We start from the raw sequence: 25396 nt of genomic DNA on the forward strand, positions 1-25396 counted from the left end.
TAATGTTGATCACTTTTTTTTTTAACCATGTAGTAAAAAGAAGGTGAAGGTAGACAAAAGACCTAGATTCTAAATCTAGTGCTTCTATACTATGTTATCATGGACAAGTCATCTAATTACTCTGCCTCAGTTTCTGCATGTTCAAAATAGGAATGTTATTTCTTTTATTACCCTAAATCTTAAGAAGATTACTACAAGGATCAGAGGACATGCCACATGTAGTTACTCTTTGCAACTCTAACAATAAATACACTAGATAACAATAACTAATTGGCCATTTCAAGCACTTAAAGAGAGAAATATGACTTGACTAGTAAAATAGCAGAGATGGGAAAAAAAAGTCTAAATAGAGTTCTTTCCAAAACCTACAGGTTCATTTACCTGATTTGAATGGGTAACAATTAGAGTCCTCTGCTCTGGGAAATTGTGGTACAGATTGGATATGATTTGGACAGCAACATCAGTTTTACCTGTGCCAGGTGGTCCCACAACCTAAAAAATAAAATGAGCATGCAAAACAAATTCATAAATGGTTATAAAGTTAGAATATTGCTGAAGAACAAAGTATCAAAGTTAAGTCAAGTTATTATAATACCATTTTCTTGTACTTCCTAGCTATTCCCAAATTAATAGTAAGGAAAAAGGTAATGTTCCATCAGCCAAAGCTCTAATGATATGGATAGACTCGGATAATTCTAATAAGGCTGCCATAAAAAAAAAAACTACTCAAATAGTAAAATACTATTTTTAAAAATTGGGCACAGAAAAAACAAACATTTAAATGAGAATATGTGAATATATTTGATGCTGAAAAGTAACTGATAAAAAAGGATCCTGAAAAACAGTGACAAACATCTCACCCCCCTCAAAAAAAGAATCAAAGCTTCTTAATTAGTATCATATCCTAAGCAAAAGCTTATTAAGATCAAACAAGGTGAAATGTAAGTAGGTTGTGTGTGAACAGTTATATGGAAATAAACAGATGGTAAAGTATCATGTCACTTTTATTGGAAAGTTATTCTTACTTATTCATCAAGTTTAAATATTGCAGATACAGCATAACAACTATATATCCTACATGGTCAAAACAAACAAAAAAAAACCTATTATAACACCTATAGAGTTTTTCCTCTCCAGTTTTTCTGTGATTACATATTATAAAAAGAATGAGTATTTTAATTTTCCAGCCATTTTTGCAGTTGACAAGTAAGAAATACTGGTCTGAAAGGAGATTCCTCTCCAAAGGGTCTGGTATTCTTGTATCAACACCATAATTATTATACATCTGGTAGTTGAAGTCTCCCCAAAATACCTAATGTAAGGAATTAAAATTAAGGTACTATAATTAAACATAAGTAATTTTTATCATTGGTTATTTTTTAACTCCAGCAAAAAAATCAAATTCTATATTAAAATTACATAGTCATTCTTCTAGTGGAATCTTTTGCAGAATCTGTTACAGTTTAATAACTGACAATTCACCTATTAATCAATGTTCTTGAAATACCAATATTAATAAGCTTAAAAATTGCTAAGTTTTGCCCTGTACTTATTTCTTCATTTTTCTAGCATGCACTGCCATAATGCATACCTAATTGCTCCCATCAAATCCCACTTGGGTATTTCATTGTGGTGCAGAGATGATTCCGGTTCTCAAAGGCTATGCCAGCAATGCCAGCTCTACAAGGTCTTATTTAAGATGAAACGGTTTTGAGCATGAGGTCCAGCAACAGATAGCATGTATACTATCTGATTAATAGTCAGGCTGAATCTATTTACTAAGTGATAAAGAGGTGATAGGGAAATGTGATATCTCTGTGGATGAAAGAAACAGCCATACTGACTTCATCATAGATTCTTGAAATAAATTCTTACATATGACCCCTTCCCTCGACCCTCAAAATTAGAGAGTAGAGAATTATGGCAAGGAGTGATATTTAAGACATCAGGAAAAAAACATCATTATTGTATTATTTTTAAAATTATTGAAAACTACTACTACCACTAAATCTTCAAGCACAATAAAATCAAACCTCTATAGGAGAGATTATAGTGATCCCTCAGCTATTGCAGGAGTTATGTTCCAGAGACCCCCAAGATAGGTGAAAATCCTTGAAATAGTGGGAGAGCAAACAGATCAATGCTACAGTCACTGAGCCAATCAATGCCCAGGATACAGAACATAGTGCTGTGGTTGGTCACCTTTCATTCCATCAGCCAACAGTGTGTCATGTACAATCTCACACTGGCAAATGCACCAAGTGATAGTAGTGTATTGCATTTCCATTGTTACAAAATTCCACAATATAGCAAAAACCTCCATGATACAGAATTAGATATATATTTTTAAAAACCCTGCAATACGATGAAGCCACAAAAAATGAACCATGATATAGCAAGGGACAACTGTATATCATCGGTCTGTCATCCAAGACTCTCTACAATTAGGTTCTATTCTGTTTTTCCTAACCTTTTCTCATAGTACTCTTCTTCATAAAATCTACAGTCCAGGTAAACTTCCTTTCCTGGTCTCACCCATTTTTTCCTCCTTTTGTGGCTTAATGGAGAACAATTATTGGAATAGATGCACCTCTCTTCCACAATTCCATATTCTGAATTAATTCATTTTCCTTTATATTTCAAGGTCAAGTTAACTTTCTTATGAAAGTTTCACTAACTTCCTTTCTCTCCCTATCTTGGCTAAAACAATTCCCCATCTTTCCTCATATACATTTTGCCACTCAATTTGCAATTATTACCCTCTGAACCTGCATTCTTATTAGCTGTGCCAAGATTTTGTCTTTTCTCCAAAATGAAGCATCATGGTGCAGTAGAGTGAGCACTGGATTTAGAGAGAAAACTAAGGCTCAAAATTTGGTTCTGATATTTACTTTAGATAAATCATACAACCTCTCTAGGTCAAAATTTTGGCCTAAAAGACCTCAAAAGTCTTTTCTAGCTCTCAATCTATACTCTTAAAAATTTATGACTAAACTCCCTTAAAAGCATTGATGGTCTACCTTCAGGTTTGTCTACAGTAATGTATTGGAAGGGTCTATGATCTTATCAATGAGGGCATTTTGTCCAAAGGTATATAGAATGGAGTCAATTTATACTTTTTCATACTGAGAAACTCCTGGTTATATCCTTTAGTAAATTCTTCATTGCAAGATAGGTGATTTGATCCCACTGTACTAGGGGCTTTACTACAGATTTCTTAACACAGAATGAATACCAATGAACTCAGCTACTATTCACTGGTTATCAATCAACAAATACTCAGTAAGCAACTACTATATTTCAGAGACTAAGGATACAAAGATTAAAAGGACCTCTCAAGGGAAAAGACAACTTTATAAGTTGATGCAAAAAGAGCAAACAATAAACATAGATTTATATAAAATACATGCACTTAGAAGGTAACCTTGGAAGGAAAACATAGTCCTAAATCAGTGAAGAGGGAGGGAAATGGGGCAAAAGATGATTCTTGAACCAAGTACTAAATGCCAGTTTGACTGAAGTTTAAAATGAAAAGCAGGCAGCTAGTGAAACAGGAGTGGAACTAGGGAGACTAAATCTGGGTAGGTACTTCTGGCAAATATTTGCATAGAAATTATCATTACACCTATGGAAGCTGTTAGGGTCTCCAAATTATTAAGTTTAGAAAGTGCCCAAGAGAACTTTAGGGTATACCCACTGTAAGGAAGTATGTCATGGCTAATGATCCAGTAAAGACTGGTAAAAAGGGATTAAAGGTGTAAGGAAAGAAACTAGAGAAAAGTAACATGAAAACCCAGAAAGGAGAGAGTAACCAGGAGGAGAAAATGGCTAAAATAGCCAGATGCTACAAAAGGGTCAACAATAATGAGGTTATCACTCACTCTGTAGACATGATCAGCCTTTTCTAGCTGTTTTTGGTGGTAGTTTTTATGCCCTTTTTTCCTGCATGGTTTTGGTTGCTAATACACTGTGGCCTATACATGGCAACCATTATCTGTAATAATTTTTCAGAAATTATTGGATTGCAGGACCCATGAACATTTAGAATTTTTTGAAGAATATTGGTGAGAAGGTGGAACTCATTTCAGGGAGAAAGGTCATTAAAGGCACTGGTAAAACTTCCCAAAGACAATCTGGTTTCCTCCTATTCAATGCTGGGCCAATTTCATAGTCTATCTGCTTTAATGGGTCAGTTTTATGAGCTATCAATCCACATGCATATCATAGTCTTATCTAGTTTGATCAGTAAAACATCATCCATAACCTAGAGCTTCTTGGGGACTTAACTATTTAGAGAGAATTCTTTCATTTGACCTGGGTGCCAGACATCCTTCATCTCAGTGGCAAACACCTTTGCTAAACATACATCTTACTGTTTCAAGCTTAACTTGATATTAATAATCAGATGGTATGAACAATAAAGTCATCTATTTTCATTTCTTTTAAACAATCTTGCATGATTTAGCATACATATGGAAGGCACCTTGTTGGAAGAAAGTTTTTTAAAGAATATGCTGAACAAACCAAATGTTTTTTGGGGAGTTGTTTTATTTTATTTTTTAATCAACAAATAATAAGCATAAGTGGAATCTTGTACTCTCAATGTTTAGTCAATTATGTGACTGCGACATTGGGGTCTATTATGAAATACTGCTTTTAAAAACCTTCCTGTTTCCTTTTTATACTTTTATTTAGGAATCTCAGAAAGCCTTTTAGTAAGAGAGATTAGATAACTTGCCCAAATGTCCACAATCAATATGTAGCAGCAGCATGAAGTAAATCCAAACCTCAATTCCAAATCACTATTCTTTTCATAGCACCACAAAATGCCTTCTCATTTTAAAAAAAAAAAACAAAACAAATTTTAGAAAAAGTTGGTAATTTTTTGGAGGAGTCTCCTTTTTATTAATAATAAAGATGCAGGGGCCGCTAGGTGGATAAGTAAAGAGCCAGGCCAGGAGACAGAAGGTCCTAGGTTCAAATCTGTCCTGAGATACTTTCTAGCTATGTGATCCTAGGCAAGTCACTAAACCCCAATTGCCTAGCCCTTACTGCTCTATTGCCTTAGAATTGACAGGAAGAAGGTATGCGTTTTTAGAAAAAATAATAAGGTCTCTGATTTTCTTCTAAACTTTTGGTATCCTCTCCTCTTTAGGATAATTCAGGAAACCAGTATTTCAAAACAGTGTCACTATGCAATATCAATTCCTTTGTGTGCCTCTGGTCTAGTCCAGCTGCTCTGTCTTCATTTTTATAATGACATTTCTACTTAAGGCATTATATCAGAGACTAGGATATTACAAAGGAAATGTGGCTGCTGGACTCCATTGATGAAAAAGATAGCATGTTACTGAAATCTTACTTTTCTTTCTATTACTGTTTTCCTTCCAGCCTCATCCTTAAATGCTCATAAGATGATCTGTATTGATTGGGTTTCATGTGAAGCTTTCTACAAATTCAGTTTTTTTCCTCCTTCTACCACCCATCTTTTAAAGGTTTTACAAATCAGTAAGTACTCTAAATCAAGTGTTTCCTAAACTTGATCTTTCTAGGAGGAAAGACAGCAGCCAAGTGTTAGCTAGCTAAGGAAGTTTTAAAGATCTTGTCTCCTTGTGGCAACTGAATTAAGTTGATTAAGTCAGCTTAGGAAATATGTTACTATTGGTGCAATTATCTATTTCTCAATTTCAGAAATCAAGAGTTTAGCTTGAAAGGTCAAGTGGGAAATATCTTGATTGTATGCTATATCACCACCTCATTTTTCTTCCTTCTTTTAGTTTGATATTGATTTTACTCTTTGCTTTAACAAATTGCATGCATGACTGTTCATGGATTGCTGACCTAGAAATGACTCCAACATTCCATTCAATTCAACAAGCATTTATTATGCAATTATTTTGTTAGGCACTTTGTTAAGCAGCCCCTGCTCTCAAGGAACTGAACTTTTATGAAGGATGGGGAAAGTAGAACACAAAAGAATTGGAAAGGATAGGATCTGAAAGCAGAGTAAGCAGTTAGTTCCTGTTAGAATACATCCAATTTAATTCTTTTTAAAATTTAACTAGTGCTCACTGTCTAGTACCAGTTACCTTCATAATATATAGTCATAGGGTTTCTATACAGTATACAATGCATGATAAACATAACTCTGTCACCTTTTACTTGTAATTCCAAGGATAATTTCATTTAACTGTCATTTCCTTTTGTTTTCAGATTTCATATATAGCAAAAATATCAAAATTGGTATGATTCAGTTCTTCTAGTAGTATATGCACCTGGTCACTAGACACGGATCTCAAGTTTAGACTACTGACAGTTAATATTTATAGACAGTCTAGAAACTGTGATTCTCAGCATCCTCTCCTCCACTCTACATCATTCATCTGCCATTACACTTCAAAAGCAGAATGAGACCACGTCAACAAAAAACTGTAAACAAATGATTGGGAAATTACTGAATAAACAATGGTATCCAAATACAACAGGATGCTATATCATATATGGAATTCAGGGGAAGAATCTTGTACCATCTGCTACAGAAAGAAATCAGACCCAGGAGGACATGCATAATGACAAGAAAACAGCTCTAAATCTGAATGCAGACTAAGCCAATGACAAATCATGGTCCAAGAGAAAGATGTGGAAACATTCTTCCAACCTCTCATTTGTAAGATGGGAAAGAGAGAGGGCAGACCAAATGTGAAGAATGTTGTCAGAGACATTTGAAGTGTTTGTGGAACTTGCTTAACTACTTTCTTTGTTTTAAGACAGAGTTCTCTAATCTGGGAGAAAGGAACTCAGTATAACAGAGCATTGAAAAATTTTTGGTGGGAGTACCACATAATATGGAAGTTTACTATGTATTGGTCTGTTTTCCTGTGTAGTTATGGCCAAAGCATTAGTCATCAAGTAGTTTGCCTACCAGTGATGAACCTAAGAAAGTAGATAAAGCTTTTTCAGAATGATACAACATGCCAGAGTTTACACTATTAGCAGGGCCTCTGAGTATCCAGGATCACCTCCACAATGATCAGGAATTCAAATAGGACTTTGTGGAAAGCAATGCACATGAATGCTACTCAACAAATGTTTTTAAAACTGAATTTTTCATCTGCAAGTAAATAGCTGAGAATGTCACAAAGGGTTACCAAATGCATAGAATACTATAACTACCTGAAGCACTCATTATGAACTAATGCAGAGGCTTAGAAAAGAACAATTACCTGTGTGGCCCTACAAAAGTCACTTGGCTCCTTTGACCTGTAGTTCTCAGTTTTAAAATGAAAATACTGGGTTAGATTGACCTCTCTGGCTCTAAGTTCCATGATCTAATCCCTTGATCAGGATAACAAAATGGAGTACTACTCCTTTTTTCTAGTAACAAAGAATTGGAAACAAAAAAGATGCTCATCAACTGTGTAATGGATAAGCATACTGTAGTACAAAAACACACACAGAATTATTGATGTACTATAAGGAACAGGAGGCAACGAGATGGCTCAGTGGACAGAGTACTGGCCTAGAGTCAGGAAGATCTGAGTTTAAGTGTGACCTCTAATACTTACTAGCTGTGTGACCCTAGTCAAGTCACTTAACCCATTTGCCTTAATCCACTGGAGAAGGAAATGGCAAACCATTCTATTATACTTACCAAGAAAAGCCCATGTACAGTATAGTCCATTGGGTCATAAAGAGTCAGGCAGAACTGAATGACTTAACAGCAACAACCAAAAAACTTATATGAATTAAGGTAAACTGAAGTAGAAAGAACCAAAATTGAAACTGAATGCTATGTAATCATATTTATAAAGGGTGGTCCCAAAGAACTAAGAGTGCACATCCCTCCCCCCCTTTTTGGCAGAAGTGGAAGACTATAGGTATGAGGTACTCTATCTACTCTCAAACCTTATTATGATGTTAATTTTATTGAACTGCTTTTTCAAAAATTTTAAACTTCTTTGTTAAGAGGGATATAAGAGATAAAGGCCTGTTGGGTAAGGGCAGAAGGAGCAAAATAATGAAAAACTAAGTTAAAATAAAAGCAATAATAAAATCCATAATTTTTTAAACAGAGCACTTATTTTTTTGGTCAATATAAGAAAATTCTTAAACAGTAACTCTCTTACCATAGTCAATCCAGGCTGCATTCCAGCACGTATAGCTTCTATTTGAGTAGGTGTAAACTGAATAGTGTTTCTGTAAACAAAACAGTAGATTAAAACTGGTAGAAAATATGTAGAAAAGACCTCATAGGCAAGGACAAATGAAACAAGATAACATGTGGAAATTGCTTAATAAATGTGACCTACACTAATTATTACAATGGAAATTTAGATGAAAAGGAAAGGATCTTCTAAAACTACCCTTCATTTTTTTCCTTGATCACTTCAAAGTCCCTGCCCTATGCTAAGGATCAAGTAGAGTTGAATATATCTTTTAGAAATGATCACCAGTGATGTTATATTGTTTTGGAAGATTCTTGGGGAAAATGAAAGAAAAAATCTCCAGTACTATAATGCATTTGCCATGGCACTATTAAGTTCCCTAACTGAAATCCAACCCCAACAAAAAGATGGAAACTGAGCTCCAACTTCCAAATAGGGAATATGGAATGGAACAAATTATAGGTTAAACAAGTATTGCATCAGAAACAAAGCTAGATTATCACTAATAGTATAATACCATGGATATTTCTGCAAGATGTCTGATTTAGATTAGAGCTGAAAAGAAGTTTTAAAGATTATCTTGTTTAAACCCCTCGTTTTATAGATGAGGAAACTGTGGCACTAAGATTTTAATTGACTTGACCAACCATAAAGGATCTCACACTAGGCCAAGATTTGAATTCAGCTTTTCTCATTTTAAACCAGATTACTTCTAAGACTAAAACAAACTAAACACTGGTATTTCTCTCCATAATTCCAAGTGTTTCTTTTGTGAAATCTCCTAATTGTAGAATGCCAAAAAAGCCTGAGGTATTCCTCTGGCTTCTACATCTGAAATAGGAGCCAACAATGCCAGATACTTTAATATAAATTAGTTTTTATTAGGGCTTTTAGAAGAGTCTGTTAAACTCAAGAATTTCAAATAAAGTTTAACTAGAAAGCATAAAAGCCAACTGTTAAGTATTAAAGTTAAGGTAATTTGTACCCAAGCTAGAATATATCGGGCATTTGTATATATTCTATATAGGCATGTATAATACATATATTACATAGATATAGTTGCAAAAAGAGACATTACCGTTTGGGTTTATTATAAGGATAAGGACCTCTATTAGGAATAACATGAGGCTCAACAATTAAAGTTTCAGCTTCTGCAATGTTTTCGTCTTCTCCATCTGCTTCTTTCCGTTTCTTCCCTTTCCCATTTCTTACTGGGAAAGTTATCCTATGACACACACAAGTTTAATTATTTCTACAAAGCTCAGGTTATCCAAATCGGTTTCATATCCTAGTTGAATGTTATAGATCCTAATTTCCAAAGGAGGAAGTGACACTTTCTCATCTACTGTAGCCCTGAACTCTCTTGCCTAAAGCACTGCACTTAAAAAAAAAAATTTCAAAACCTTAGTCTTCTGTCTTAGAATTGATATTAAGTATCAGTTCCAAGGTAGAAGAGTGGTACGTGCTAGGTAATTGCTGGTAAGGTCTAGGCAATAGGACTTGCCCAGGGTCACAGGGCTAGGAAGGGTCTGAGGCCAAATTTGAACCCAGGACCTACTATTTCCAGGCCTGACTCTCTATCCACTGGGTCACCCAGCTGCCCCTGGTTCTACTTCTAATGATCTTTCCAGAGTTCAAGGCAAAGGAAGATCAGTCAATCACAACCAACTTCGTACTTTCTTTTATCATTACCTCCTCAAGTTTCAGGTTTTTTATAATCAACAATGGGATTTCGAATGTAAAAGGGTCCTAAAATTAATTTTGTTTGAATGCCTTATTTTGCTGATAATAAAATTGAGGTCCAAAAGCTCTAAATAATTGACCCAGGATGACAGAAAAAAAGTAAGTAGCAAAATCAGGATGCAGCATTCTTACTACAAGACTATAGAAAGACTGAGACAGAACTGATAGATGCTCTGAGATACTAAATGAGTGAGAAAAAGCCTCGGGCAAGTTTGATAAACTCTCTGTAGACTACTCATAGAATAAATAGAATCAACAAAGGATAAAATGGGTATTATGGCCATGATATTAATTTATAGGAATATACATACTAATAAAAATCAAAGAATCTTCTAAGTTCATATTAAGATGCAATTAATATTAACTCATACTAGAAAGCATTTTATAATTTTTATAATTTGTGAGAGAAAACCAGGGTAAAAGACCAAATTTTTCCCTTTTAAAAAATTACAATGGGACAGTTAGGTAGCTCATTGGTTTGAGAGCCAGGCCTAGAGGTGGGAGATCCTTGAATCTGGTCTCAGATGCTTCCTACTTGTGTGATCCTGGGTAAGTCACTTACCCCCCACTGCCTAGTCTCTATCATTCTTTTGCCTTGGAACCAATACACAGTATTTATTCAAAGATGGAAGGTAAAGGTTTAAAAAGAAATCTCAATTATCATTTGCTTATTTTGAGAGAAAGCTAATTCAATGGTTAAGAAATAATTTTGATTGCATGTAATTTTTTTTTAAAGAACAATGTCATACTTGGAATACACCTCAGTAAAAAGCTATTAATGTAATAGCACTCAGGCAACAAACACTTGCAGAGTATATAGTTTTATAATAGATATCTTTTATTGTGGCTTTCAACTAACACTTGCACTGCAGCAAAGTTATCCATGTAACAGATTCAGTTAAACAAATTTATAACCATAAGTAGTCAACACGTAGCAAAGAAGGAATACCTAACTCAAATAAAGCCCTGCCACAATATCCAAATTTTATGTTAGCCAATAATTTCAATCTCCTTTCTTGGGCTTACTACAGAATGGCAATAAATCATTTTCTAAAATTCAGTGTATTAGTCTCTAAACTTACCTGAAAGGGGGTACCTGTAGGGTCGGGTTATCCACAGTAACTTTAACATTATAACCAGGAAAACTGGCTTTTAAGTGATCAATGGAGAGAAATGTATCATTGAAATCAAGACAGGAAATCTGATTAGGCATTTTTGAGTAATGAGCACTACTTGGGTCTCCATATCCTAGGATGATGTCATGTAGCCAGTCGGGTACCACACAATCTGTATTCATCAGGTTCCGAATAGTCTCTAATACAGCCTGTCAGTAACAGAACAGAATGATTGTGTTAACATGACATCTCAAACATCTGAGCTTCACTGGCATGCAGAACTGGCTCTCTAAACTAATCCAACATTCCAGAGTGTTTCAGGGCAAAAAGTTATTTTCTGCTGACAGGTGCTTGGCTAGACTGAATCAGCAGCTATATTTTCTACTGATACCAAAGACTGAATTAAACAAAAGATCAAACTTAACTAGAACAGTTTATCCATTACGAGGTCATTTAGACATAATGACACAAATGAGTTTAGCACTTGGTTGCTAATGGAAAGGGGAACAATCTGGCTCAGGGACTACATAGCAACAAGTAAACATCATAGAAAGAGTCCATAAAGAAAAAACTTCCACTCTGAAACTCTTTAAACTCTCCTCTCCTAATAAAAAGATTATGAAAATAACCAGAATGTCAGGTTAACAGAGACAACTGTTACAATATTCAACACAAACTCACAGAGGTCCAAAAGCAATGAGCAACTGATAATAACAAATTTCATTGAAACTGACAATCAAAAGGGCCTGCAGTATTTAAAATCAACCATATTTAAGCTATGAAAATAATAGTAATATTCTTCCTCCTTTCAAATGCTGGCAGCTTAAAGCACTCAAATTCAGAATCAGTATATGGAATATTACTTTTGTCCTAAAATTTGACCAAATTTCTTCTCTCAAGAAAGATTCATGCATTAATCATTCCAAAGAATAAAAGGTTGTGCTCACATGACAACTAAAGTTCACTGTAATTTTATAATAAAGATCATTTGAAATAAAATAGTAGAAATAATAAGAAAGATTGAACTGGCCAAATGGAATCTTCTAGTTCACAATTAATAATAATGGATCTGGCTTGTCAAGCTCAATGGGAAACATACTGCTGGGTACTTTATTTGGAGACACATACAAATTCAAGAAATCTGGGCTTCCATTTTTTCATAAGTAAAATTAAGTTAGACTAGATTTTTTAAGTTTTTCCTTGTTCTAAAATTCAACAATTCTAGGTTATAGAATTATAAGATATTAGAGCCAGAAGGAACCATAGCAGCAGTGTGTGGTGGAAACAGAACTAGATCAGAATACTTGTGTTTAAATCCCAGCCTGTTTATTTATTCTACCTCTATTACCTTGGATGAGTCATTTAACTTCTTTGGCCTATACTTACTCACCTATTAAAAAAATAGATTGAACCAGGATCTCTCTAAGGGCCCTTCTGGCTTTAAATATTAGACTTTATGAAATCAACTGATCTAACCTCTTCATTTTTCAGAAATGGAAACAATACAACTAGACTAATTAAACTGTCCAAAACAAATGCCCAATCAGGAGGCAGTTTACCAATGAATACTTCAGAATAAGGAACCTAGCTTAAAAAAAAAATTTTAAAAAGGTAAGTAAAAAAGCAATCTTCATTAGTAGAACCTTCCATTCCTCTATATCTGGAATTTATACCTATAAATAAGGGGTATTTTAGAGTTCAAGTGCTGGACATAACATTAAATAAGTAAATATTAATTTAATTTGACTTTTAAATAAGTTCTCATTTATCTGTTCATCTACAGCTCATATTAAAGAGGATAAAAATGAGGTCCAGAGAAGGGATTTCCCAAGGCCACATAGGTAGTCTTCTATCAGAGCAAGGATTCCAACTTAGGTCCACAGATTCCAAATTCACCATCCTTTCCATACTACACGGTCAAAAATGTTTTCTTTAGTTTGAATATTATCCACTCCATCTTCCCAGGTCTCCTTCCTCACTTTTAACTTTGCAACTTAGTTATATTCTAGATACCAGAAAGAACTATGGCACTATGAAATGCAAATTTTAACTCAGAATTACTGTACTACATTGTGTATGAATTTAACAGGAATCAAATTATGGAGAGAAGGAAGAGTATGGCTTTCCCAGCAAAGAAAAATGGGTAAAGGTTCATCTTTTTGCTTTTTTACTTCAGAGAAAAGGGAACAATGTGAATCCCTTAGCTAATGGCTGATGACAGCTTGGGAAGTAAGGAGGGCAAAGCACTCTGCTCTTCAACAGAGATATAATTGTCAATCATAGGAAATTACCTTAATTCTCAGGAACCCCATAACTAAATTACAATATAGAACAGGAATACCCCTAAGCTGTTGATTTAACATTATTATGAAAAAAAGTAAATTTGAAAAATAGGTTCTGGGTGCCAAATGACTAATGATTTTAAAGATAAACCAAGGAAAATACAAAATATGTTTATGGTGTACTTGTAATAGATAATATTAGAAGAAACATACATTGAACTGCTGAAGTGAAGAGAACATTCCTGACTTGACATGGAAAACTGCTGCATGTCATATCTAACAATTTTACACTGTGGATTTTCAGCATCTCAGTGGTCTAGGCTACTACTTGCAAAAAGACTTTCATTATAGAGTTTGACAGATTAAACATAAAAATACAGCATTCTTATCAACACTAGTCTTTCAAAAAGGTCAGCATTCTCTAGTTAGTTGGCTACAGTTTGATTATATGAAAGCTTTGAAATTAAAGCAATCACAAACGTTGGAAAATAGCAATTTTTTTATAACTACAATTACAATGTTAAAGGGAAACCACAAAATTATTTTCATATATAACTCTAATATCCTATGTTAAAAACAAAAAGATTATATGAGGAAGGATATACCATAGTTTAAATTATTTTTCATGAAACATTTTTAAGTAAAAAGTATTTAAGTAAAAGCTTCTTATAAGACAGTAGTTTGTCTACTTCCAAATATGGGTTCTAGCATGCTTCAGTGCTTAATTATTAAAGCACTACAGCTCGCTAATTTATAATTAAACTTTAGATTTTTATTTGGGATTTAACCTGAATGGTGCATATATAATCAAAGAAGAATGTATTTAAAATTTTAAGTCCTCATTACAGAATTATATTTAATATACATAGTTTGAATTGGTTAAAAGATGTTAAGTATTTACTCCACTATCACAATCCCAGCAAGAAAATGGTAAAAAGTTTATCCACAATTATTCACTACCATTTGAATTATCAATAGAACTTGGAGTTGAAGTTCCAAGGGAAAATCAAAGGGATGAGAAGTAAAGGTCCCAAGAGCAAATAAAGATTCTATGGAAAAGAACAGAGCCTCTGATAAACAGCTCAATATAATTAGTCAGTTCATGGGCATTCCAAGCAGGGAAAAGGACATATTTGGAAGTGCCTACCATAAACACTATTTATGACAGTCAATAACAGAAAACAAAATCTACCACCTTTTAATGACTGCAAAGTCATTGCTCTCAATCATATTTCCTGCTGATCATGAGATTCCAAGGAAACAAAATATAAGCAAAAAGTATACAAGGGATACTATACAATAATCAGAATTCAATGATGTTATGCCCATGCACAGAGCACTAATCTACTTTTCTGAAGATTCATCCTTCTTTTCCCCAACAAATCATTTATGAGTATTTTGTAAATTAGATATTTCTAAGATTATGGTGAACCATGATTAAGAATTACATGTATTATCATAAAAATACTACTTGAATAACAAATTTTAATAGAAAGGACTTTTCTACACAGTACTGGCTTTGAAAAAGGGGAAAGTTATACCTTTGGTAGAGCTGTTAACTTTTGAATAATATTAAAGTTAATAACTGAAGGTTAAACTCATCCACAGGAGTACTCAAAGGACAAAGATTATTATTTGGATTTCTCTGTTTTAAATTATATATTGAGCTTTTTATTTTCTTTAGAAAGCAATTCAACAAAAACTAACAAATACATCAAACAAACATGACAGTGTATGCAATATCCCATGCTGATAGTTCCCCGATATCTACAAAAAAGGGAAGAAACACTTTAACATCTTTTCTTCAAGGATAATTTTGGTCATGGGGGTGGAGGGAGTGTCTTTTGAATTACATTGTCACATTCATTAGATACATTGTCTTCTTGCTTGTATCAGTATCAGTTCAAATATAAGTTATAGGTTTCTTAATTCTTCTTTTCATCATTTCTTTGAGTGTAATAATATTCCATTATTTTCTCTTAGGATCCATTTTTTTAAATTAAAAAAATTTTTTTCAGATTTTATCTTTATTTTATTTTAATAAATTTCCACATAAGATGCTGAGCTTTTAAAGAAATGCTTTGGGGGCACCTGGGTAGCTCAGTGGATTGAGAACCAGGCCTAGAGATGGGAGGTCCTAGGTTCAAATTTGACCTCAGACACTTCCAAGCTGTGTGACCCTGGGCAAGTCACTTAACCCCCATTGCCTAGCCCTTACCACTCTTCTGCCTTGGAACCAATACACAGTATTGACTCCAAGATGGAAGGTAAGGGTTTTATTAAAAAAAAAAAAGAAAAGAAATGCTTTGAGGGGGCAGCTAGATAGCTCAACGGATTGAGAGCCAGGCCCAGAGATAGGAGGTCTTGGGTTCAAATCTGACCTCAGACACTTCCTGTGTGACCCTGGGCAAGTCACTTAACCCCCATTGCCTAGCCCTTACTACTCTTCTGCCTTGGAACCAATACACAGTATTGATTCTAAGACGGAAGATAAGGGTTTAAAAAAAAAATAATGCTTTGCATTAAGTGATCAGGTTTCTTTCACAGAAATGTTTTTACTTGTCTTAAATCTATATTACACACTTTATATTTGATAAAAACTTTTGTAAACCTTGTTTTCCAGGTTAAACCTTAGAGTGCTAGTCATCACAGATCATACCTTAAAATTGTTTTCCTTTGGTTTTCTCCTCATGATAATGTTAAAGGTCTCATATACATCTTCCCCTCCATTTTGGATAGTATTAGTCATATCTTGCTGATATTGGTTTGGATCAAGGAATACTCTATAGGTTCTTGAATCTCCTCTGAGTCTAGGTTTAGGTTCAGGTCCTACACATATTTAGAAATAAACCAAATTAAACAAGATGTTTATTTAACAACAAGATGGGCATGTAAAAAGCATTTAGTATGTAAAATTAAAAAATAAATTTGTTTAGGAATGCTATGACTTATGTTACTTCCCACCCACCCTTCCTCCTAAACTCTACACATCAAAAAATTACCTTCTTCTTCAAAGTTCAGCCCAAATCCCACCTTCTCTATAAAGTCTTTCCTACCTGTTATATGAGCTCTGCCTTCTCTGAAATCACAGTGCATTTACCATAGGCACCACTAATAAGACATCATATATCATAGGCATTTCTATGCATGAATTTTATCTCCCAATAAGACTGTAAGATTCTGAAGAGCCAGGAATAGATCCTATACTTCTAATGCACTTTACACAATGATATATAAAATTAAGTACCTAAATATTTGCTAAAACAACAGTTTTTATTCATCTAAATCTAGATAATGATTACATCCTTCACTGTAATATTTCCACAGGCAAACCTCATGAACATGAAACAGAATTCTAAATACAGTGAAACTTAAAGTTGTTAAAAGGCTAATAGTTACAAACACAATTCCAATCAACTTATGGTCCCTCATCCCTATTTTTCCAATTCTTTTAGTCTCTTAATGGTGGAAATTCTAATTCTAGACACAACTCAATTCTTACTTCCCATTGCTGTTCATATAGAAGTCAAATTTATCACTCTGCTCAGCAGCCTAACCAATACAAAATCTATACTTTGTATTAGCTTTCATCATCTAGCATTAAATATAATACCATGTATGATATATATTTCCATATATTTACAAATGATGACTATTATAGCTGAAAAGCAGCATGACAACATGGAGTCATCATTCAATGGAGTCAGAAAGACCTAGGTTTGAATCTAACCTCTGACATATTGCCAGATAGACATGGCACTCTAACACTACAATCTGCTGATCTGCAGAAGTAGTGGGTATTTCCATTCTAAAAATCCCCTTTACAACAGATATCATAGCTCCTGAAAAAATAATAAATACTGATATTTTATAGCAAAATACCTTACATATATCATCTCAGATAATCTTTAACAATACAAAAGGCTAAATACTATACCATAAGTATTATAACCCCCATTATACAGATGAAGAAACTGAGGCTGAAAGAGATTAAATTATCTGCTTACAACTAACAAATGTCTTAGACTGGATAAAGTCTTTCAAATTCTACTCATTAAGCTTTTCAATCTGAGTTGTAGAGCAGAGCTACCACTTCTTGCCATAATCAGTAACTGAAGGGAATCTATAATTGCATGGTCAGCAGCTGCGACAGGAATTTATAGTCTACAAGTTCTCTTTTGATCTGATGGAATCAATTACAAAATAATAGAGGATTCAAATCTGGCCTCAAATATTTCCTACCTGTGTGTCCCTGGATAAGTCATTTAACTCCAAATGTCTAGCCCTTTAGGCTTTTCTGCTTTAGAACTGATACTTAGTATTTCCTTCTAAGACAGAAGGTAAGGGTTTAAAAAAATAAAATACTAGAGGATTTGTGCTGTAGTCTAAAATAGTAATGTCCAACTCAAATAGAAATGGATCCCTGTGAGCCACATACTGACTTAGAATACCACAATCCAACATTTTCTATGTTCTATTATATTGATTTTTTATTTTTTAAACATTTTCCAATTACATTTGGTTCAGGCCACACTCTGGAATTTTCTAGGTCACAAGTCTGAAACTTCTGGAAAGTGTCTCAATTAGTATTCTATAAGATGGACCCAAATACTGTATGGACAAATTAGACAACTATATGATGGAGTAGAAGCAATCTAGGTATAGCTAGGTTGGACAGTGGATTGAATACTGGCCCTGGAGTCAAAAAAAATTCAACTTCTTGAGTTCAAATCTGGCCTCAGACACTTTATGACCCTGGGCAAGTCACTTAACCTTGTTTGCCTTATTTTCTTATCTATAAAATGAGCTGAAGAAGGAAATGTAAAAATCACTCCTGAATCTTTCAAGAAAACTCCAAATGGGGTCAAGAAGAATCAGACACCACTGAAACAAATGAATAATAACAACAAAGAAGCAATCTGAAAAATTTTAAAGAGGCTTTAAATAAGAAGATCAAAATTGTCCATGCTATAAAGTTTTAAATGCAAGAAAACTTTTTCCATGCAAAAATCTTTGTCTGAAAGAACATCATCATACCATCTTCAATGACACGTCCTCTATCATCCAACATGCCCTGGATTTCACAGCCTCTGACATACACCAGGCCAGTCTGCTCAACAAAAGGTCGCCTCCGGTCAAACTTGGTGCCATAAGGCTTCGTGGGTCGTACCGTAATTAAAAAACAAACATCATGCTTACGCAAACCTGGTTAAAAGGAAACATTTTCCAATTATTTGGTTAGTATGCAATTTTTTATTATCATTGATTTATGATGAGCTAATTTTATTCTTTGGTATGAGATAGTAAAAATGTTAAATGCTAGGTATAACTAAGAAGTTGGTCACTAAAGAGTACTTTCTATAGTAAATATACAAGTTGATGACTTTCATGTGACCCTTCTCTGCAATAAACATGGAAAGTTTTTCTTAATACAAATGAAGAAATTGTGCACCATAACCTAATTTCTATATTAACACTATAGTTTATGTATGTCACAGCTGCAAAAACTGGATCTTTATCACATTCTAACTTTCAGTTCATGCTCCACATTTAGAATTTCACTATGTGGCCAAAAATACGGCTGGTGTGCACACTGGCTAAATAATTTTTAGAAATTCTGTCAGTTAAAGATAATCCATTAGCATCACTTCAAAGAAGAAATATTTTTATCTGTGTGACTTTCTCAAAGGCCAACTAAAGTATAATTCACTAAGACATGACATCTATATCAACTATATGGAAAAGAATATAGGGTTTCAGTTGGTTAATGTTAAAATATGAAAACACAGAACAAACTGATAGGTTCTTGTGCTAAAATCTAAAGCCTCTTAATGATTACACTATAAATGTCCCCAACTAGTTTTCCATTTTTATTAAAGGGACACTATTAAGACAGGGGACCTAAAATTAGACTTCACAGTATGTAATGTCACACCATCTGCCAGCACTCCTTTCCTGATCTGTTCTCAAGAGCCAGCTTCTCACTAATGAGAATGTACATTTCATCACCTTGCTTGCTCAAAAACTTGATAGCAAAGTATCAACTCGCTCAACCAAAAGGGCAAACTGGGATTGTGGTTAGCAGCATCTCACAAGAGTGGTCTGGGATGTGAAAACAAGTCTATCCTAAATTGAAGTACTGTTTTGGAAGCATGTCAAATATGGATAAAGCTAAAAATACAAAATCCATTCCAGAAAAATGGTTCCACTATTGTTTATTTCTCAAAAGAATTTTAAGTCTCTTTCTTTAAAATGAAGTAAGGGAAATTAGTGGAAATAAGGGCCTGAATTTTGAATCCTGCTCTGTTGCTAACTTGCAGTGTGACTGCTCACATCATTAGTACCAGACAGTGCCTTAAGGATTAGAAAGAAGATGATGGGATCTACCTGACACAGGAGTCCCTCATAGAGCAAGCTATGAATCAATCAACCAACATTTACCTAGTGCCTAGTGAGCTCGGTGTCCTCTCCCTACTTTTTGCCAAGGAACTGACTGCTCCTCTCCAGACCTATAGGATTCAGTGTTGTGGCATTCTTCCATCTGAATCTTCCCTCTTTAGAGAATAGCTTAGAGGTACACTCACAAAGACAAATAATGAAACAATCTAACCTCTAAGACGAAGAGTACAAACCTGCAAGATAACTCCTGTCTTGGAACAATTCTAATTCTTTAGAAAATTTTAAGTCAAGTCTAAATCAACTAACCCCTTTGAACTTTACTCTCTCCTTTGCTTTCTCCAACTAAAAAATAGGGGTGCTGACATCTACTTCCTATTCTCATTTTTTTTTAGAATTTTTAAAGATCTTGTTATAAGTCTTCAAAACTTATATACAATGTTACAAGCTACATATTTGTGAGTGTGTATGTGTAGAGAGGGAGGTGGTGTATATAGATGTGTGTGCATACACACACACACACACACACACACACACGCGCACGCATGCATGCACATACCAATTTTCATTATTTCCTAAGAGGCAAAATAAAGTATCTGATGTATTATGAATCATACTCTTAATACTAAATGTTAGACCCATTTGATTATATAATGAAAAAAAAATCAATGCACAAGTGCATTTGTAATGACACATTTTCACCAACAGTTCCTCAACAGGAGGCAGAGTAGCTATGTGAAAAAAAGATTCTTAGCTGGTCCCTCATAATATTTTCATTAATATCAAAAGTCAGCAACTTTTCAAAAATATTTTGCCAAACTTTCTAATCCATCATTTTTATAGCTTTCTCTCCTTTCCTTTAACCTTAACATTAGTCAGAAAGTTCAACAAAGAAATGTTTACCACTCTTGAACCCTTTGCTCCCTCACTTTCTCCACTCTTGCTTAATGAAATCAAGCTAACTGGTTCATAGGACTACACTATTTATTCTCATCTAGGCCCTGATAGCTGCATAGCCATCTTTTATACATCTTTGTTCATCTACCCATCACATTTTACAGAAAAGAATAATTTAAACCTTTACTCTGAATATGTCAACTGCAATTCTACTTCCCCGTCATCCAGAAGGTAATTATATTATCAAAACCATTGAGAATAACTATGATGATTTTCCTCATCTCCGATTTCTTTACAATACAAAATTTCTCCATGTGTCCTTCCTTTAGGCTTAGAGAATATAAGGGCTTTGTTTCTGAGTAGGGCTCACCTTTTTATCTCTTCCCTAGACATTCTGCCCTCTCTTTTAGGATGATACCTGACATCCTCTTTTGCATTCAATCTGTCCTTCGCTGGCCTCTCCACTTCCACCACAATAAAATTTCAGATTTCCTCTATCTTTTTTTTTTAAAACTCTTAACTTCCATCTTAGAATTGATACTGAATCTTGGTTCTAAGGCAGAAGAGTGTTAAGGGCTAGGCAACTAGGGTTAAGTGACTTGCCTAAGGTCACACAGCTACAAGGTATCTGAGGTCACCTTTGAACCTAGGACCCCCTGGTACCCCATCTCCAGGGTTGGCCCTCTAGCCATTGAGTCACCTGGCTACCTCTCCTCTATCCTTAAAAAGCAAAAATACCTTGCTTTTCTCAACTGCTTCAAGCTATTATCCTGTATCTACTCTCTCCTTCTCTACTAGATTTCTGGAATCAGTAGGTCTCCATTTGCTTCCACTTCCCTATTACCTACTAATGACTTAGCCCAATGCAATCTGGCATCCATATCCATTAACCCAATAAAACTGCTCTTAGAGCTCACCAATGTCCACTTAGTTGTCAAACCCAATGACTTTTTCTTAGTTTTCTTCCTCCTAGCCCTTCCTTTACAATGATCTCTTCCCTTGACTTCTGTGATAAGGCAATCCTTAGTCCTCTTGTCTTATTACTTTTCTCTCTCTTTCCTTCAGTTTATCTTCCTCATTCCACACCATAACACATTAACTTGGGCGATTTTCTAATTTTATATTAACTTGTCCAAAAATCCCAGATACAATTTGCAAGTCCAAAGAAAGCCTAGATACAATTCACAGGTGTAAAATAGATTAAGAGGTCTGATCTTGGATGTTTTAGGATAGCAATAAGTAGAGACAATTAAAACTCTGAAAAACAAATGTTCTCCATCTTGGAAAAAATGGGAATTCTCAAATTACATTTGATAAAAGTATTTCGCCCCTCCTCTGACACAAATAATAACCTCCTTAGTGGAAAAAAGTTGCATTATTACTGGAAAGGTGGAAGTCAGCTTCAGTGTTTGAAAAACAAGGATACCTTGCCATTCATCTTTGATTTGGTCTCTGACATTCAAATTGATGGTAACATCTGCACGCACTCGGGTTGGCCAATTTTCACCAATGTTGGGTTTGGCAACTTCAACTACAGTGAAAGCTACAATGGGTTGGGCCATTCGAGCCCAACCACCAAACACCACACCTCCATACTCTGATTGCCTGAAAACCAAGAGGGTGAAATGATTAATTATACTTGTAACAGTCATACAGAAGTTAACTCATCCTGAACTACTATAGAAGTAAAAGAAATAAATTCTATGACCAGCTGTTACAAACTGTTACCCAACTTCATTTTTGGACAGCTCTAAATGTTGATATATGTATAATTGAAAATCTGTTACCCTAACAAAAAATATCCCGAGAGTCCACTGACTTCCTATCATTATCTACTTCCTGTAGATAGGGGATATGGAAAGTCCCACCTCTTTACTTCCTGTCCCGAGCTTGGTGGTGGTAAGGTGGGTGTTTGAACTGACTAATCAGTCATGGGCACGTGGTCTTTATTTTGTATCTTCTTTATTCATAGATTTCTAATGATCATTTAATAAATCTCTTAAAATATAATATTTTTATTATTAGAGATTTAATTTTTTACAAAAACTCCTGTTACAAAGCTCTTCAAATATTTTTTCATCTCAAAGTATCTTCTATTTTGCTATCACTTTATCATAACAATAATAAGCTTTAAAAGGAAAAATGTTTAAGAAAATGGAAAGTAATATGAGGGAAAAGACCCTTACATGCAAGAAAGGATGTTCATAGAGCTAATTCATAATATTAAGAAAGGAAATAAACCAATAAGATAACATGTGTGAATTTCCCCTTTCTATAACACTGCATAAACTTTTAAGAGATGTTATTAGGGACTTAAAAAATTTTAAATGGGTACCAACAATACTCAGAACAAGATCTGTATAATAAAGTTTACTTCTATTCTTTATTGAAGATGGAAGTTGTAATATGACATTTGCAGAAGCCCTTCAATGGAAAAGGAGTAACCAATAAAGACAAGTGCTCAACGACATAGAATGTTGTTAGTTTAGACATGTCCTTAGTTTAGATTTTTAGTTTCACCAATAGTGACAGGGGCTCCCGAGAGATGAAAAATTATCTCTGGCATCCAATAATAACAATGAATTCTTAGATAATTTCTTAAGAACTAGTTCATAGAGTGCTTAAATCCTGGCAGAACCATTTCCATATTTCCACTCATAAACTATGATGTTAAAAATAGAGATTTCTTATAGTCCAGGCTATCTTCCTTTGCTGGCTAAGCAGCCCTCAAAACATGGCCTTCACAAGTGCCACATATAAATACATTTTTCTGAGTTTCCATCTCTGGTATTCATGAATAGGAAAGGAGACTTGGCACTTTTAAATTTTCATCATTTTTATAGCATTAAATATGGCCAACCACAATAGACAGGTTAAAATTCTATCTTAAAAATGTGAATGAATTATCTTCAAAACAGTTATTTTCTTTCCCTGTGTAGTAACTGTTTTAAAATAATATCTAAAATTCTCCTTAACAGATTATTAGATTTAAGTAGAAATTAAGTGAATCACTTTGATGAACAATGATTTAAATTCAAAGTCTGAAATATATCCCTGGCTAGATTCAAGATCAGAACCTACTGGTTCATGATAGATATAAACTTGGGGCAGCTGCTCTACAGGGGGCCCAGTCTCCCCACAATCCACATGTATAATGGGCAATAATTGCAGCAGCAAAACTGTGGGCAGGGAGTAACAGATCAGACAGTGGGTATACAAATTTCTAACTGTTAGCCACATCCCTGCCTACTGACTCAACTGATTATTAAGTCAAAAATACTTTCCTTTAAATGCTATGCTTTATGGTCTCACCCAGAATAACTTTTCACACAATAATTAATGGAAAACATAGAGCTATGTATGAAGAGTAATTAAAGAAAAAACAGAATATGATTATAAATAGCATCTATATTATTATCATTAAAAAATAATGAAAGTTACCTGAATTGGTTTATAAACAAATTTAAGCTCCCCACACAGAATACTTTAGTATATACAAAATATAAAATAATAAAGCTATCTCTATGTGACTTTACAGATTGAAATATGTTGATAGGAGCATCAGTTATATATAGGGAACAGAACAGAAACTCCCCTTTTTTCAGGGGATACAAAATTGGTGACAAGTAAATAACTTTTAAAAAGTGGCACTTTGATTTACAATTTCTTGTGAATTAATCTTTTTTAACATAAAGTCAACAACATTTAAATAAAAATAAAATCTTGATAAATCATACAAAGCAGAGAATTTTGTGTGAGCTTATAGAAGAAAAAGGGCTTCTTAATCTGCTAACCTTAAGGCTTACCCCCAAGAGATGCTAGAAGGGGCAAAATATGTACATATTCCTTTATCACTGGAGACACTCCCTCTAGTTCTGTTTCTAGACTTGTCTCCTCCTTTCCAATTTTTCCACAGCCTCCAGTACTCCTTTGCACTTTTAACTTTAGCCCCACAAATGGAAGGTGAGACCCTAAAGCAATAAACCTTTAATGATTTCTCTTGTACTAAGACTTTTAAGATATGTCTTATATTTTCTGAATATCTGACAGGTTTCTTTAATGAATGTTTGCAACATAATTTGTCCCTCCTACTGAAGCCTGAGAACTAATTCTGATGCCTCCCCTATAAATTCTTTTTCTGGTTATGATATCAGTGATTGAAGGAAGTATAGCACTGGAAGGTGCCTCTTGGTTTAAAAGAGATGTCAAGGTACTAACCAAGGCTTCATTCTGCTGACTCCATCTTCAATATCCTGTCTTATTTCATAAGTTGACTCTAACCGGAACAGATTGAAGTTTCTTAGCAGGTAGTCATGAAGAGTCAAAAACTGCAAATTTAGCTTGGGAAGAGCCAGACAACCTAAAAGGGAAGACTTTGGAGTGAATTCATCTTCTGTTTTACTTCCTATAAAAACATCATTATTGATAACAAAGTAATTCCTTGTTCATTTATATGAAAGAAAAGGTGAATCTGACTTTGTCTTCTGGAATTGCATGCAGAACAAAAAAAAAAATACATGTTAGAAGACAACTTACTGATTCTGTAAATTATAACCACCAGAAAAATAATAACTAGCTTTCCATAAGAATTAGCTTTGGGGAGGTAGCTGGGTAGCTCAGTGGATTGAGAGCCAGGCCTAGAGACGGGAGGTCCTAGGTTCAAATCTGGCCTCAGACACTTCCCAGTTGTGTGACCCTGGGCAAGTCACTTGACCCCCATTGCCTAGCCCTTACCACTCTTTCTGCCTTGGAGCCAATTACCACTCTTTCTGCCTTGGAGCCAATACACAGTATTGAC

At 34.4% G+C, this 25396-nt stretch overlaps 1 protein-coding gene across 1 annotated transcript in view; it reads right to left on the reverse strand.

Annotated features, from left to right (window-relative positions):
* The window catches only part of AQR (aquarius intron-binding spliceosomal factor), a 117688-nt gene that overhangs the window by 42271 nt on the left and 50021 nt on the right, over positions 1 to 25396 (reverse strand). Inside the window, exons 16-23 of the mRNA XM_003340036.4 lie at positions 24817 to 24958; positions 22025 to 22203; positions 18343 to 18510; positions 15965 to 16134; positions 10991 to 11232; positions 9244 to 9390; positions 8127 to 8196; positions 382 to 492 (exon numbers count right to left, since the gene is read on the reverse strand). Coding sequence (XP_003340084.2) covers positions 382 to 492; positions 8127 to 8196; positions 9244 to 9390; positions 10991 to 11232; positions 15965 to 16134; positions 18343 to 18510; positions 22025 to 22203; positions 24817 to 24958 — 1229 coding nt within the window. The remainder of the gene's footprint in view (positions 1 to 381; positions 493 to 8126; positions 8197 to 9243; positions 9391 to 10990; positions 11233 to 15964; positions 16135 to 18342; positions 18511 to 22024; positions 22204 to 24816; positions 24959 to 25396) is intronic.

This window comes from Monodelphis domestica, chromosome 1 (assembly GCF_027887165.1).
Source record: "Monodelphis domestica isolate mMonDom1 chromosome 1, mMonDom1.pri, whole genome shotgun sequence".
NCBI classification, from domain to species: domain Eukaryota; kingdom Metazoa; phylum Chordata; class Mammalia; order Didelphimorphia; family Didelphidae; genus Monodelphis; species Monodelphis domestica.